This window comes from Eleutherodactylus coqui, chromosome 8 (genome assembly GCF_035609145.1).
Source record: "Eleutherodactylus coqui strain aEleCoq1 chromosome 8, aEleCoq1.hap1, whole genome shotgun sequence".
NCBI lineage: Eukaryota > Metazoa > Chordata > Amphibia > Anura > Eleutherodactylidae > Eleutherodactylus > Eleutherodactylus coqui.
This window is the reverse complement of record NC_089844.1, coordinates 6,724,987-6,742,161: the sequence shown is the minus strand read 5'-3', so window position 1 is coordinate 6,742,161 and position 17,175 is coordinate 6,724,987. Positions and strand designations below refer to the sequence as shown.

At 57.0% G+C, this 17,175-nt stretch overlaps 1 protein-coding gene across 1 annotated transcript in view; it reads left to right on the top strand.

Annotated features, from left to right (window-relative positions):
• Positions 1 to 12,999, top strand: part of DARS1 (aspartyl-tRNA synthetase 1) — a 70,010-nt gene extending 57,011 nt beyond the window's left edge. The window contains exons 9-15 of the mRNA XM_066575159.1: positions 4,310 to 4,457; positions 5,508 to 5,654; positions 6,534 to 6,576; positions 7,518 to 7,598; positions 11,748 to 11,859; positions 12,462 to 12,533; positions 12,609 to 12,999. Coding sequence (XP_066431256.1) covers positions 4,310 to 4,457; positions 5,508 to 5,654; positions 6,534 to 6,576; positions 7,518 to 7,598; positions 11,748 to 11,859; positions 12,462 to 12,533; positions 12,609 to 12,700 — 695 coding nt within the window. The 3' untranslated portion in view covers positions 12,701 to 12,999. The remainder of the gene's footprint in view (positions 1 to 4,309; positions 4,458 to 5,507; positions 5,655 to 6,533; positions 6,577 to 7,517; positions 7,599 to 11,747; positions 11,860 to 12,461; positions 12,534 to 12,608) is intronic.
• The last annotated feature ends 4,176 nt before the right edge of the window (positions 13,000 to 17,175 follow it).

Genomic DNA, 17,175 nt, shown 5'->3' with positions numbered 1-17,175 from the left:
AGAATATAACTACTATAATACTGCCCCCTATGTACAAGAATATAACTACTATAATACTGCCCCCTATGTACAAGAATATAACTACTATAATACTGCCCCTATATACAAGAATATAACTATTATAATACTGCCCCTATGTACAAGAATATAACTACTATAATACTGCCCCCTATGTACAAGAATATAACTGCTATAATACTGCCCCTATGTACAAGAATATAACTACTATAATACTGCCCCCTATGTACAAGAATATAACTACTATAATACTGCCCCCTATGTACAAGAATATAACTGCTATAATACTGCTCCCTATGTACAAGAATATAACTACTATAATACTGCCCCCTATGTACAAGAATATAACTACTATAATACTGCCCCCTATGTTCAAGAATATAACTACTATAATACTGCCCCCTATGTACAAGAATATACCTACTATAATACTGCCCCCTATGTACAAGAATATAACTACTATAATACTGCCCCCTATGTTCAAGAATATAACTACTATAATACTGCCCCCTATGTACAAGAATATACCTACTATAATACTGCCCCCTATGTACAAGAATATACCTACTATAATACTGCTCCCTATGTACAAGAATATAACTACTATAATACTGCCCCCTATGTACAAGAATATAACTACTATAATACTGCCCCCTATGTACAAGAATATAACTACTATAATACTGCCCCCTAGGTAAAAGAATATAACTACTATAATACTGCCCCCTATGTACAAGAATATAACTACTATAATACTGCCCCCTATGTACAAGAATATAACTACTATAATACTGCTCCTATGTACAAGAATATAACTACTATAATACTACCTCTATGTACAAGAATATAACTACTATAATACTGCTCCCTATGTACAAGAATATAACTACTATAATACTGCCCCCTATATACAAGAATATAACTACTATAATACTGCCTCCTATGTACAAGAATATAACTACTATAATACTGCTCCCTATGTACAAGAATATAACTACTATAATACTGTCCCCTATATACAAGAATATAACTACTATAATACTGCCTCCTATGTACAAGAATATAACTACTATAATACTGCTCCCTATATACAAGAATATAACTACTATAATACTGCTCCCTATGTACAAGAATATAACTACTATAATACTGCCCCCTATATACAAGAATATAACTACTATAATACTGCCTCCTATGTACAAGAATATAACTACTATAATACTGCTCCCTATGTACAAGAATATAACTACTATAATACTGTCCCCTATATACAAGAATATAACTACTATAATACTGCCTCCTATGTACAAGAATATAACTACTATAATACTGCCCCCTATGTACAAGAATATAACTACTATAATACCGCCTCCTATGTACAAGAATATAACTACTATAATACTGCCCCCTATGTACAAGAATATAACTACTATAATACTGCCTCCTATGTACAAGAATATAACTACTATAATACTGCCCCCTAGGTACAAGAATATAACTACTATAATACTGCCCCCTATGTACAAGAATATAACTACTATAATACTGGCCCCTATGTACAAGAATATAACTACTATAATACTGCCCCCTATGTACAAGAATATAACTACTATAATACTGCCCCCTATGTACAAGAATATAACTACTATAATACTGCCCCCTTATGTACAAGAATATAACTGCTCTAATACTGTCCACCATTTTTATCATATTGTTGTACTGGTCCCATGTAGCGGTCGCAGTTTTTTTGGGTTGTGGCAGCAGTGCAGCCCTCATTTCTGACCTTGGTGCCACCACAGGACTTTCCTCCTCATTTTCCCATCTTCTTACATGTTTAGTATTAGTAGGTGTCGGTCTGTTTCTGTAATTGCTGGAAAGTTAAAACCAAATTTCTGACTACTTGAAGCCAGAATACAGATACATACAGCCGCCACTAGGGGGAGCTCACTGCACACAGATGTATAAAGCAGCCACTAGGGGGAGCTCACTGCACACAGATGTATAAAGCAGCCACTAGGGGGAGCTCACTGCACACAGATGTATAAAGCAGCCACTAGGGGGAGCTCACTGCAGACAGATGTATAAAGCAGCCACTAGGGGGAGCTCACTGCATACAAATGTATACAGCCACTACTAGGGGGAAATTCACCACATACAGATGTATACAGCAGCCATTGAATACAATAAGAAATCTGTTTGGACTGTCATTGGGCTCCTGCTGTGTCATTGGGCTCCTGCTGTGTCATTGGGCTCCTGCTGTGTCATTGGGCTCCTGCTGTGTCATTGGGCTCCTGCTGTGTCATTGGGCTCCTGCGGGGTCATTGGGCTACTGCGGGGTCATTGGGCTCCTGCGGGGTCATTGGGCTCCTGCGGGGTCATTGGGCTCCTGCGGGATCATTGGGCTCCTGCGGGGTCATTGGGCTCCTGCGGGGTCATTGGGCTCCTGCGGGGTCATTGGGCTCCTGCGGGGTCATTGGGCTCCTGCGGGGTCATTGGGCTCCTGCGGGGTCATTGGGCTCCTGCGGGGTCATTGGGCTCCTGCGGGGTCATTGGGCTCCTGCTGGGTCATTGGGCTCCTGCTGGGTCATTGGGCTCCTGCTGGGTCATCGGGCTCGTGCGGGGTCATCGGGCTCGTGCGGGGTCATCGGGCTCGTGCGGGGTCATCGGGCTCGTGCGGGGTCACTGGGCTCGTGCGGGGTCACTGGGCTCGTGCGGGGTCACTGGGCTCGTGCGGGGTCATCGGGGCTCGTGCGGGGTCATCGGGGCTCGTGCGGGGTCATCGGGGCTCGTGCGGGGTCATCGGGGCTCGTGCGGGGTCATCGGGGCTCGTGCGGGGTCATCGGGTCCCCTGCGGGGTCATCGGGTCCCCTGCGGGGTCATCGGGCCCCCTGCTCAGTGCAGGATCACTAGGTCATCCCCACCCCTCCTGTTGCCCGCACCCGAGGCCGGAGTCCTTTTTGAAGTGTTTTTGCAGTTTGTGTAAATAATCCCGACCTGTAAGGTTTTTGTAACTTTCTTCTGTATTTCTGTTCCAATTTTCGATATCTGAGTGTGTGCGGCAGAGATTAGTGCGGGTGTGCCATCCGTGGGGCACTATGCCATCCGTGGGGCAGGAAGACCAGTGACGCCATCCTAATGTCAGTCCGCGTTCAGGACTAAATCTGCAGGCGCATCCTCTGCCAGTTCCCTGGCTTGGTCCCGGACTTCTGCTGCCGTGTCACCGCTCCGCCTCTGCTTCACCTGCAGCGAAGTGTCAGTGCAGGAGGAATGTGCTGCTGTGGATGCGCTCGGCTCCTGGAGCTGGCGGCAGTTTTGTCATATGGCGCACGCCCTGCCGCAGCGCTGTACACCGCCTGCCGTTCCTTATGTTTGGCGCTGTCCCCACCGGCTCACAGCCGTTATTCAGTTATCAGCGGCTCCTGCCCACTTCTCATGTGATTGTCAGTGGGACTTTCTAATGGTAAAACCGGCGGAGGGCAAAACCGGCGGAGGGCAAAACCGGCGGAGCGCCGACTTGTGATACGTATTTAACAGTAGAAAGCCCCATCGACGATCGTGTGAGAAAACCAGCAGTGTGTGAGCCCTGAAGCCCATGTCCACACCCCCGGGCACAGCAGCGTGAGGGGTGGTGGGCACTGCGTGAGGGCGGCTGCCGGGATCATGTATGTAGTCTAACGGGTCCGTGTGCTGGGATACACGGGCGGGACGTGTGCGGTCTGACCGTGAAGCCGGAGCAGACCCATGCAGGTGCTGCCGATCGCCGAGGTCCCCGGCTCATATATTCTCCGCTTTTGCGCCGCTCTCATGCAGTTTTCTGTGCGGCGCCAACGCCAGATTCATGTAACGGAATGTGAAACAGCCCCAGCCGTTATGGGCGCATTACAGCTGGTCTCTCTGTTATCAGCCATGCAGTAGTACCCAGTTACCAGGTCATGGGGCGGTGCATTACAGTCGCTGCTCTCATGGTGAACCGTAGCGAACGTCCCAGCCTGCAGCACCCACCAGAAAGCTGCGAGGACCCCCCACCACTGTGTCTGACCGCAGGGCGGTGCTGCTAGATATGCTGGAGTTTGGAGCCCTCTAGTGGGCCTTTGGTGTAACTACGTATTCAGATGATGGGAGACGTTGCCGATATGCAGAACGCAATGCTAGTTTTAGAAATAAATGATGAAATCTTCCGTGGATGTTGAGAGTTGTAGTCCGCCACGCTATAGTATTGTCCGGCTGGCGTTGTGAGGCTCGTGTGCCGGACGCTGCTTTCCTGGTGACCTATCCGCGTTTTTTTTTTCAGTTTTCCGTGCGGAGGATTCCAACACTCACCGGCACCTGACGGAGTTCGTAGGCCTGGATATCGAGATGTCCTTCAACTATCACTATCATGAGGTTGTGGATGTGATCGCTGACACCCTGGTGCAGATATTTAAGGGGCTGCAAGAAAGGTAACACCGAGGACCACTGCGTCGCCTTCAGGTGCAGAACATGGGGTCGGAAGCTGGCGGGCGGCGGGTCGGAGGCTGGCGGGCGGCGGGTCGGAGGCTGGCGGGCGGCGGGTCAGAGGCTGGCGCTGGCGGCAGGTCGGAGGCTGGCGCGGGTGAACGGCGGGTCGGAGGCTGGGTCGGAGGCTGGCGGACAGCCAGTCGGAGGCGGGCGGCGGGTCGGAGGCTGGCGCTGGCGGGCGGCGGGTCGGAGGCTGGCGGGCGGCGGGTCGGAGGCTGGCGGGCGGCGGGTCGGAGGCTGGTGCTGGCAGGTCAGAGGCTGGTGGGTCGGAGGCTGGCGGGCGGCGGATCGGAGGCTGGCTCGGGCAGCGGGTCTGAGGCTGGCGCTGGCGGGCGACGGGTCGGAGGCTGGCGGGTGGTGGGTCGGAGGCTGGCTCAGGCAGCGGGTCTGAGGCTGGCGCTGGCGGGCGACGGGCCGGAGGCTGGCGGGCAACAGGTCGGAGGCTGGCGCAGGCGGGTCGGAGGCTGGTGCTGGCGGGTCAGAGGCTTGCGGGTGGCGGGTCAGAGGCTGGCGGGCAACAGGTCGGAGGCTGGCGCAGGCGGGTTGGAGGCTGGTGCTGGCGGGTCGGAGGCTTGCGGGCGGCGGGTCAGAGGCTGGCAGGTCAGAGGCTGGCTCGGGTAGCAGGTCTGAGGCTGGCGCTGGCGGGCGACGGGTCTGAGGCTGGCTTAGGCAGCGGGTCTGAGGCTGGCGCTGGCAGGCGACGGGTCGAAGGCTGGCGGGCGACGGGTCGCAGGCTGGCGCGGGCGGGTCGGAGGCTGGGGCGGGTGGAGGCTGGCGCAGTCTGTGGCATACCTAGTGACGTTCTCTGAAGGCACAGCCACCACTGTGATAATGAATAAGATTGGGGCCGTGATATCGCTCTGCAGGACGACTGCGCCCTCTGGTGTTAGAGCCAGTCATTGCGTGGGCCCCTCACTCCTCTACACCCGGGTCGTCTGATCTGCGCTTTTCTTTTTAGATGAATTAATTAGCATTTCTTTAATGATTTTCAGGTTTCAGACGGAGATCCAGACGGTGTGCAGACAGTTCCCTGCCGAGCCCTTCAAGTTCTTGGAGCCGACGCTCCGCCTGGAGTACCGCGAGGGTCTTGCCATGTTACGTGAGGCCGGAGTGGAGATGGGCGATGAGGAGGATCTCAGGTGGCTGCTCCCATTACTATACATGAATGCGGTCACTGAGCCCTTTAGTTTCCGCCCATGCTGCCTACATAGCGTCTGTCCGCAGCGCCCCCCATGGCCAGTGGCGGTAATGAGCAGCGATCCCCAATAGAAAAACATTTTAGTTCAAAAATATGTTAAAAGTTTTCAGAAATACGCGCCGAGACTCGCCAATCCCCCGCTTCACCCTCCCCGCGGCGCTGTCCTCGTGCGAGCCGGCGATCACTGACTGCCTCCCTCCTACTGCAACCTTGGGCATCGCCGAGAACACCAGTCCCTGCTGTTAACCCCTTCCGTATTGCCTGCGGCGGGTAGCGGGTCCACAGAGGGCCGAGGGCTTGCCGAATACCCTCCTTACAAGTTGCTCCATGTGGGTTCAGATTTCTCAGTTGCTCCTTAGTAATAGAATACAAGCCGCTTCCTAATCGTTCATTTGTATGTTAAGGCCTGATACTTTGAAGATAAACTGATCCTGTTATATACATTTAGCAGTGAGCGCCCCCTAGTGGTGAGTGCAGGCAGCCAGAATTCTGTCATTTAGAGGGGTTTCCTGTGCCTCCAGTACTGCTGAGCCGTCCTCAGGATTGGGGGATCCTCCAGGTCACACTCATCAGTCACATGGTCCTAAGTAGCTCAGTCCCATGGAAGTGATTGGCCTGAGCTGTTATACCAGGCACAACCACTATACAATGTACGGCGCTGTGCCCAGTGTGTGGTGAAGTGGCACACTCCCACCCATCTGATATTGGTGACCTATCCTGAGCAGAGCGCCCCCATCTTTACATCCTGGAAACGCCTTTAGCTTCTAGCGCCTTCAGGGACTGCTGACCATCTGACCATCACTTTGTTTTGTCCCTTCAGCACCCCCAACGAGAAGCTTCTGGGCCGACTCGTCAAAGAAAAGGTACGAAGATCCCTGCACATTATTACAGACAGGATGGGGGTCACATAAGGGTCTTATGCTGTGTATAATGGGGGGCTCCTGTGTATATTGGGGGGGGGGGCTTCTGCTGTGTATATTGGGGGGGGGCTCCTGCTGTGTATATTGGGGGGGGGCTCCTGCTGTGTATATTGGGGGGGCTCCTGCTGTGTATATTGGGGGGGCTCTTGCTGTGTATATTGGGGGGCTCCTGCTGTGTATATTGGGGGGGCTCTTGCTGTGTATATTGGGGGGCTCCTGCTGTGTATATTGGGGGGGGCTCCTGCAGTGTATATTGGAGGGGCTCCTGCTGTGTATATTGGAGGGGCTCCTGCTGTGTATATTGGAGGGGCTCCTGCTGTGTATATTGGGGGGCTCCTGCTGTGTATATTGGGGGGACTCCTGCTGTGTATTTTGGGGGGCTCCTGCTGTGTATATTGGAGGGGCTCCTGCTGTGTATATTGGGGGGCTCCTGCTGTGTATATTGGGGGGACTCCTGCTGTGTATTTTGGGGGGGCTCCTGCTGAGTATATTGCAGGGGGCTCCTGCTGTGTATATTGGGGGGGGCTCCTGCTGTGTATATTGGGGGGGGCTCCTGCTGTGTATATTGGGGGGGCTCCTGCTGTGTATATTGGGGGGGCTCCTGCTGTGTATATTGGGGGGGCTCCTGCTGTGTATATTGGGGGGGCTCCTGCTGTGTATATTGGGGGAGGGGGGGCTCCTGCGGTGTATATTGGGGTTCTGATGTCTGTTGGGGTTCTGCGGTGTATATTGGGGTCTTGCTGTCTATTGGGGTCCTGCGGTGTATATTGGGGTCCTTTCTTCCTAATCTATGACTAGAGATGGACCCGCAGGCTAACAATCTAGTCCACGATGAGCCGCTTCTCATATCAATGATTCTAAGAAATCTTCGGTTTCTCTCTCAGTACGACACGGACTTCTACATCCTTGATAAATATCCATTGGCTGTGAGACCCTTCTACACAATGCCGGACCCTCAGGACCCTGTGAGTATTATACAAGTAGTTGTATGTCAGTAAGACCCACCCCTTCCCCCAGTGTCGGTGTGCACCGGTCCTAGGACCCCCCTCAGTGTCGGTGTGCCCCAGTCCTAGGACCCCCCTCAGTGTCGGTGGCCCCCGGTCCAGGAACCCCTCCCCCCAGTGTCCGTGTGCCCCGGTTGTAGGACCCCCAGTGTCAGTGTGCCCCGGTCGTAGGACCCCCAGTGTCCGTGTGCCCCGGTCGTAGGACCCCCAGTGTCCGTGTGCCCCGGTCGTAGGACCCCCAGTGTCCGTGTGCCCCGGTCGTAGGACCCCCAGTGTCCGTGTGCCCCGGTCGTAGGACCCCCAGTGTCCGTGTGCCCCGGTCGTAGGACCCCCAGTGTCCGTGTGCCCCGGTCGTAGGACCCCCAGTGTCCGTGTGCCCCGGTCGTAGGACCCTCAGTGTCCGTGTGCCCCGGTCGTAGGACCCCCAGTGTCCGTTTGCCCCGGTCGTAGGACCCCCCCTCAGTGTCCGTGTGCCCCGGTCGTAGGACCCCCCCTCAGTGTCCGTGTGCCCCGGTCGTAGGACCCCCCCTCAGTGTCCGTGTGCCCCGGTCGTAGGACCCCCCCTCAGTGTCCGTGTGCCCCGGTCGTAGGACCCCCCCTCAGTGTCCGTGTGCCCCGGTCGTAGGACCCCCCCTCAGTGTCCGTGTGCCCCGGTCGTAGGACCCCCCCTCAGTGTCCGTGTGCCCCGGTCGTAGGACCCCCCCTCAGTGTCCGTGTGCCCCGGTCGTAGGACCCCCCCCCTCAGTGTCCGTGTGCCCCGGTCGTAGGACCCCCCCCTCAGTGTCCGTGTGCCCCGGTCGTAGGACCCCCCCCTCAGTGTCCGTGTGCCCCGGTCGTAGGACCCCCCCCTCAGTGTCCGTGTGCCCCGGTCGTAGGACCCCCCCTCAGTGTCGGTGTGCCCCGGTCCTAGGACCCCCCTCAGTATCGGTGTGCCCCAGTCCTAGGACCCCCCTCAGTGTCGGTGGCCCCCGGTCCAGGAACCCCTCCCCCCAGTGTCCGTGTGCCCCGGTCGTAGGACCCCCAGTGTCCGTGTGCCCCGGTCGTAGGACCCCCAGTGTCCGTGTGCCCCGGTCGTAGGACCCCCAGTGTCCGTGTGCCCCGGTCGTAGGACCCCCAGTGTCCGTGTGCCCCGGTCGTAGGACCCCCAGTGTCCGTGTGCCCCGGTCGTAGGACCCCCAGTGTCCGTGTGCCCCGGTCGTAGGACCCCCAGTGTCCGTGTGCCCCGGTCGTAGGACCCCCAGTGTCCGTGTGCCCCGGTCGTAGGACCCCCAGTGTCCGTGTGCCCCGGTCGTAGGACCCTCAGTGTCCGTGTGCCCCGGTCGTAGGACCCCCAGTGTCCGTGTGCCCCGGTCGTAGGACCCCCCCTCAGTGTCCGTGTGCCCCGGTCGTAGGACCCCCCCTCAGTGTCCGTGTGCCCCGGTCGTAGGACCCCCCCTCAGTGTCCGTGTGCCCCGGTCGTAGGACCCCCCCTCAGTGTCCGTGTGCCCCGGTCGTAGGACCCCCCCTCAGTGTCCGTGTGCCCCGGTCGTAGGACCCCCCCTCAGTGTCCGTGTGCCCCGGTCGTAGGACCCCCCCTCAGTGTCCGTGTGCCCCGGTCGTAGGACCCCCCCTCAGTGTCCGTGTGCCCCGGTCGTAGGACCCCCCCTCAGTGTCCGTGTGCCCCGGTCGTAGGACCCCCCCTCAGTGTCCGTGTGCCCCGGTCGTAGGACCCCCCCTCAGTGTCCGTGTGCCCCGGTCGTAGGACCCCCCCTCAGTGTCCGTGTGCCCCGGTCGTAGGACCCCCCCTCAGTGTCCGTGTGCCCCGGTCGTAGGACCCCCCCTCAGTGTCCGTGTGCCCCGGTCGTAGGACCCCCCCTCAGTGTCCGTGTGCCCCGGTCGTAGGACCCCCCCTCAGTGTCCGTGTGCCCCGGTCGTAGGACCCCCCCTCAGTGCCCGTGTGCCCCGGTCGTAGGACCCCCCCTCAGTGTCCGTGTGCCCCGGTCGTAGGACCCCCCGTCAGTGTCCGTGTGCCCCGGTCGTAGGACCCCCCCTCAGTGTCCGTGTGCCCCGGTCGTAGGACCCCCCCTCAGTGTCCGTGTGCCCCGGTCGTAGGACCCCCCCTCAGTGTCCGTGTGCCCCGGTCGTAGGACCCCCCCTCAGTGTCCGTGTGCCCCGGTCGTAGGACCCCCCCTCAGTGTCCGTGTGCCCCGGTCGTAGGACCCCCCGTCAGTGTCCGTGTGCCCCGGTCGTAGGACCCCCCCTCAGTGTCCGTGTGCCCCGGTCGTAGGACCCCCCCTCAGTGTCCGTGTGCCCCGGTCGTAGGACCCCCCCTCAGTGTCCGTGTGCCCCGGTCGTAGGACCCCCCCTCAGTGTCCGTGTGCCCCGGTCGTAGGACCCCCCCTCAGTGTCCGTGTGCCCCGGTCGTAGGACCCCCCCTCAGTGTCCGTGTGCCCCGGTCGTAGGACCCCCCCTCAGTGTCCGTGTGCCCCGGTCGTAGGACCCCCCCTCAGTGTCCGTGTGCCCCGGTCGTAGGACCCCCCCGTCAGTGTCCGTGTGCCCCGGTCGTAGGACCCCCCCGTCAGTGTCCGTGTGCCCCGGTCGTAGGACCCCCCCGTCAGTGTCCGTGTGCCCCGGTCGTAGGACCCCCCCTCAGTGTCCGTGTGCCCCGGTCGTAGGACCCCCCCTCAGTGTCCGTGTGCCCCGGTCGTAGGACCCCCCCTCAGTGTCCGTGTGCCCCGGTCGTAGGACCCCCCCTCAGTGTCCGTGTGCCCCGGTCGTAGGACCCCCCCTCAGTGTCCGTGTGCCCCGGTCGTAGGACCCCCCCGTCAGTGTCCGTGTGCCCCGGTCGTAGGACCCCCCCTCAGTGTCCGTGTGCCCCGGTCGTAGGACCCCCCCCTCAGTGTCCGTGTGCCCCGGTCGTAGGACCCCCCCTCAGTGTCCGTGTGCCCCGGTCGTAGGACCCCCCCTCAGTGTCCGTGTGCCCCGGTCGTAGGACCCCCCCTCAGTGTCCGTGTGCCCCGGTCGTAGGACCCCCCCTCAGTGTCCGTGTGCCCCGGTCGTAGGACCCCCCCTCAGTGTCCGTGTGCCCCGGTCGTAGGACCCCCCCTCAGTGTCCGTGTGCCCCGGTCGTAGGACCCCCCCTCAGTGTCCGTGTGCCCCGGTCGTAGGACCCCCCCTCAGTGTCCGTGTGCCCCGGTCGTAGGACCCCCCCTCAGTGTCCGTGTGCCCCGGTCGTAGGACCCCCCCTCAGTGTCCGTGTGCCCCGGTCGTAGGACCCCCCCTCAGTGTCCGTGTGCCCCGGTCGTAGGACCCCCCCTCAGTGTCCGTGTGCCCCGGTCGTAGGACCCCCCGTCAGTGTCCGTGTGCCCCGGTCGTAGGACCCCCCCGTCAGTGTCCGTGTGCCCCGGTCGTAGGACCCCCCCGTCAGTGTCCGTGTGCCCCGGTCGTAGGACCCCCCCTCAGTGTCCGTGTGCCCCGGTCGTAGGACCCCCCCTCAGTGTCCGTGTGCCCCGGTCGTAGGACCCCCCCTCAGTGTCCGTGTGCCCCGGTCGTAGGACCCCCCCTCAGTGTCCGTGTGCCCCGGTCGTAGGACCCCCCCTCAGTGTCCGTGTGCCCCGGTCGTAGGACCCCCCCGTCAGTGTCCGTGTGCCCCGGTCGTAGGACCCCCCCTCAGTGTCCGTGTGCCCCGGTCGTAGGACCCCCCCCTCAGTGTCCGTGTGCCCCGGTCGTAGGACCCCCCCTCAGTGTCCGTGTGCCCCGGTCGTAGGACCCCCCCTCAGTGTCCGTGTGCCCCGGTCGTAGGACCCCCCCTCAGTGTCCGTGTGCCCCGGTCGTAGGACCCCCCCTCAGTGTCCGTGTGCCCCGGTCGTAGGACCCCCCCTCAGTGTCCGTGTGCCCCGGTCGTAGGACCCCCCCTCAGTGTCCGTGTGCCCCGGTCGTAGGACCCCCCCTCAGTGTCCGTGTGCCCCGGTCGTAGGACCCCCCCTCAGTGTCCGTGTGCCCCGGTCGTAGGACCCCCCCTCAGTGTCGGCGTGCCCCGGTCCAGGGACCCCCGGTGTCGGTGTGCTCGTTGCTGCCGTTTTGCTTACTTTTTAGTTTGCAGTTTATCTTAATCTAACTTTATTTGTACAGAAATATTCCAACTCCTATGACATGTTCATGAGGGGAGAAGAGATCCTGTCCGGAGCCCAGAGAGTCCACGATGCTCAGCTGCTGACCGAAAGAGCGCAGCATCATGGGATAGGTAGGAAAACAACACGGGGTCAGACGGCGGAGGGGCCTGTCCACAGCATGGAGAACATAAATCTGATGATCCTGCCTTCAGGTCTGGAGGGGCGATAGTCATCCGAATAATTGGGCGAAAGAGGACAGCTGCGGCGAGGGCTGCTGCTGCCGCGGCGATGACTACAGTTGTGAGGGCTGCTGCAGCGGCGACGCCTGCTCCTGCTGCGGCGATGACTACTGTTGTGAGGGCTCCTGCTGCGGCGACGCCTGCTCCTGCCACAGCGATGACTACTGCTGTGAGGGCTGCTGCAGTGACTTCTTGTTAGGTGTAAGCAGGAGTCGTTCAGTCTTTGAGCGACTGCCTGTCTGCAGAGGAGGGGCTCCCGGCGCTCCGCCTTCCTTCTCTGACTATCGCTCCTGTGTACAAGTGTAGGAGCGCTGGTCACTGGGCAGCTGTGAGGGGCTCATGCGTAGCATAGGAGCTGCGTACACAAAATGGGAGGGGCTTTTTAACGAAGACCATTTGCAGAGTTGCTCTATTCTGTATTGCTTGGAGTAAATGTCTACACGCCCCTCGTTAGTACAAATCAAACGATGCGCTTATTTTCCCTTTTTCTTAAGACTTGGAGAAGATCAAGGCGTACATCGACTCCTTCCGTTACGGAGCTCCGCCTCACGCCGGTGGTGGCATCGGTAAGGATGGTGTGCCTTACACGTTACTGTGCGTTGCGCTGCTCTCCTCTGATCTCCGCTTCTCCTCTGTTTTAGGTCTGGAGCGTGTCACCATGCTGTACCTGGGATTGCACAATGTGCGCCAAACCTCCATGTTCCCCCGTGACCCCAAGAGGCTCACCCCATAATGAGCCCCACAATCGCCTGCTAACCACCACCGTACTCTGCACTTTAGAAGGGCTGCCGTCAGTCCTGGTAGCTGTAGACAAACACGTGACTGACCCGTCTGGGCCCGGAGCCTGTAAACTCCAGACAGACCGCGGTGGAGACCAGCGCAGCGTGCCGTCCCCTCCGAACGCTCAGCGCCGCGCGGTTTTATGTTTTTGATTTACACAATCGCCTTAATTACCTTTTGTAATAACATAACAGGACAGTAAAGTGCAAATAACTGTAATAGCGGGTAGATAATAAACTGGATTCTATGCTAGGTCACATGACTCTTATTGGGGTGTGGGGGAAGGGAGCTACGGGGGGTTTGCTAGTATGGACTGACCACTGAGACCCCCATCAGTGTCTAAACGGAAAGGCTTCAGTTTTAGGCTGTATTCACACAGCCGTACCCGAGAAACTTGGGTGCAACTCACATGGGGCAGAGCGCGGACCCGCATGCTCTGTTCTGGACTGTGAAAGGGGACGCGGTTAGGACAGGCAGGGAAACCCCATCTACATCACATCAGGGGCTATAATGGGCTGCGCACTGTCCCTACAGTTCACAATCCTCAATACGTGGCCATGTGACTGGGCCCTTGGGGTCCCCGCAGTCTGTGACTTCGCTACTTCCCCACGTCATAGCAGGCTTTGTGCAGACACTGAACCAGCAGGGCCTGAGAGCCAACAGGAATGCCGTGTGATGTAGATCTGCTTCGGGGAGCGCGACCTGTTATACCGGTCCTTCCACTTGGGAACCCCTCCCATTAACCAGAATGGACAGTCGCTATATTTGACCCATCCATGCATTATATGAACTCCCCTTGTAATACTGCATTCCTCCTGTAGAGGGTGCTGCAGGGGAAATGTATGTTGAGCTGTGTCTTTCCTCATTTGGGTCGTCTCCATGTATAACAGCTGATCACCAGGTTGGAAAAATGAGATGTATTGATGCAAACAGCAGCAGAGGTCTGAGCTTCCTGGTGTAAGGAGGAACGTGGCGGCTTTCTTTAAGACGTGGCGCCTTACCTGTACATAGGTTGTCTGGTTTTACAGCTCAGGTCTATTGAAGTGAATGAGGGGAAGCTGCAGTACCGCGCACAACCGGAGCACGGGTGAGGCGCTGTTCTGTACTACCTCTCCAGTCCTGAGTTCCTTGTGTGATACTTTGTTTCCGCCCTTGAATGTGAGTGCAGAAGCCCTTCTCTACACTGACAGCCATATATCAGGCCTGCTGCTCACTGCCTTATCTCCCGGCAGCTTTGATGCCGCTCTCAGGATTGATCTATATGACAGAAATAAGGTTGCCATCCGGGGAGCGGCGGCGCCCAGATAACTCGGATTTATGAGCCGCTTCTCAGTGTCGTCCCGCCAGAGTTCTCGGACACAAACTTCTCCCTTCTTTCCCAAGCTGCATGCTACACACCATGTACTGTGAGGGAGACGCTGATCGCACCCGCTCCCCTGCACTCCTGCCATAGGGCAAGCTGTAGGCCGAATGAACGCAGGTGGAGATTCCATGGCGAGGCGCCGCGCGGTATGTCCCCCGTTGCACGCTGCCATAGGACCGCGTTGGTTTATGTAATCCGCTGCAGACAGCTGCGATTTGGATTGTGGGAAACTCGCATGATGAAAAAATCGCGGCATGTCCTACTTCAGTGTGAGGCTCGCACCGCCGTGTCATCGCTGATGTGCCGGCTCTGCACTGCGCATGTACAGCTGTGCCCCAGCCGGCACATCCGCAGAGCGAAGACGCCAGACAGGTAAGCCGCGGGTCACATACCGCAGTCAGAATCCCACCCAGCCGTCTGCAGTCGGCAACAACCCAATTACCCAGAAATCAAGGTTTTATTGCTCATGCATGGCAATCTGGTGGCGCCATCCAGTGGAGTAACTGTAGGGGTCAGAGCCGCTGTGATTGCAGACAGAGGATTGAGTAGCGCACTTACAAAAAAGTTTTCTCATGCAACAAACTGTTTTATTTAAAACCTCCAGATGTCAACAACAGGATCGACGGTTCTTGCCAAAGCCCTTCATCAGAACTACGCCGGCCCTCAGGACCCTATGGTTATTATACAGCTAGCTGTATCGTCGTGCCTCGGTCCACAAGGAGAAGTCCTGAATGCCGCAGGCAGGAGGAGCCCAGCTGAGAAGAGGACCATCAGGACTTATGTGCTTTTCAGTACAGTCCGGAATGAACCGTCGGTGCTGTTGACATCCAGAGTTGTTAAAGTTCTTTGTTGCATGAAGACATCTCTTTCGGAAGTCTGCGCTACCCAGTTATTGGTCTACGAATATTATGGGCCATTGACAGTGTGGCTCTAGTGAGCACCACGCTACCTCAAGGAAACAGGAAGAGCTTTCAGCCCAATACCAGAGTCTGAGAGGGGGGCGTTATTGGGGTGTGAGAAGCTGGAGGGTCGCATCGATGAATTGTCCCCCACTGGCCGTTCTGACCAGACTGTTAGGAGGTGTTGGGACCAGTGGATGTGTGAGGGCACACAAGGTGACCAGGCTCAGGACCCCCTACAGACCACCAGTAGAGAGGAGCGTCTGACCAGACTGCTAGGAGGTGTTGGGACCAGTGGATGTGTGAGGGCACACAAGATGACCGGGCTCAGGACGCCATGACAGATCACCAGTAGAGAGGAGCGTCTGACCTGACTGTTAGGAGGTGTTGGGACCAGTGGATGAGGGCACACAAGGTGATTGTGCTCAGGACCCCCCCTACAGACTACCAGTAGAGAGGAGCGTCTGACCAGACTATTGGGGAATGTTCGGACCAATGGATGGGAGCACACAAGGTGACCGGGCTCAGGACGCCCCCTACAGACCACCAGTAGAGAGGAGCGTCTGACCAGACTGTTAGGAGGTGTTGGGACCAGTGGATGGGAGCACACAAGGTGACTGGGCTCAGGACGCCCCCTACAGAAGACCAGTAGAGAGGAGCGTCTGACCAGACTATTGGGGAATGTTCGGACCAATGGATGGGGGCACACAAGGTGATTGTGCTCAGGACACCCCCTACAGACCACCAGTAGAGAGGAGCGTCTGACCAGACTGTTAGGAGGTGTTGGGACCAGTGGATGTGTGAGGGCACACAAGGTGACCGGGCTCAGGACCCCCTACAGACCACCAGTAGGAATGTCTGATTGTCTAATAATTACCAGCAGCTGTTGTCCGCCATCCAGAGAAAAGTGGCGCCATCATTACACCCCTGTGTCTGTTGAAACCCTTTCCAGGCTCTTGGCTGAAGGACATTTGGTCTTGCAGCCCCCATTACATGTTCGGCCTCTGACACCCACCGTCACCTCCATTTGCAGTAATGTTGTGAACAATGGAATTGAACGCTACGGAGGAGAACCGGGTTGTCTTCAGCGACGAATCCAGGTTTAATTTGAGCGCTGTACAACATGGTACTAGAGCATCTATGCCACCCGTATCACATCTTGTATCCAAGCTAGAGGTGTACAACAGGGTACTAGAGCCTCCATGCCCCCCGTATCACATCTTGTATCCAAGCTAGAGGCGGTACAACAGGGTACTAGAGCATCTATGCCGACCTGTATCACATCTTGTATCCAAGCTAGAGGCGGTACAACAGGCTACTAGAGCCTCCATGCCCCCCGTATCACATCTTGTATCCAAGCTAGAGGCGGTACAACAGGGTACTAGAGCCTCCATGCCCGCCCCCATATCACATCTTGTATCCAAGCTTGAGGCGGTACAACAGGGTCCTAGAGCCTCCATGCTGACCCGTATCACATCTTGTATCCAAGCTAGAGGTACAACAGAGTACTGGAGCCTCCATGCCCGCCTGCTTCTTGTATCCAAGCTAGAGGCGGTAAAACAGGGTAATAGGGCCTCCATGCTCACTTGTATTACATTTTGTATCCAAGCTAGAGGTGGTACAACAGGGTCCTAGAGTCTCCATGCCCGCCTGTATCACATCTTGTATCCAAGCTAGAAGTGGTACAACAGGGTACTAGAGCCTCCATGCCCGCCCGTATCACATCTTGTATCCAAGCTAGAGGTGGTACAACAGGGTACTAGAGCATCTATGCCGACCTGTATCACATCTTGTATCCAAGCTAGAGGCGGTACAACAGGCTACTAGAGCCTCCATGCCCCCCGTATCACATCTTGTATCCAAGCTAGAGGCGGTACAACAGGGTACTAGAGCCTCCCTACAAGGGGTCGGTTCTCCGCAATAAATGATCCTTTTCCTCTGATACTGTATTCACTTACTAACGACTATATTATTGTTACAATCACACAGAGAAAGTTTCATCTGTCCGACAACTTCAAGTGGAGGGATGTTACTGACAACGAGTGTATTGCTGTATAGTGGTTACAAAGGATTGCAGTAATTAGTGTGGGACACAACGGTCATTATCTCTTGTGGGTACTAAGGGGAGGATTAATATTTTGTGAGGCACTGGTATTGTATGCCGCT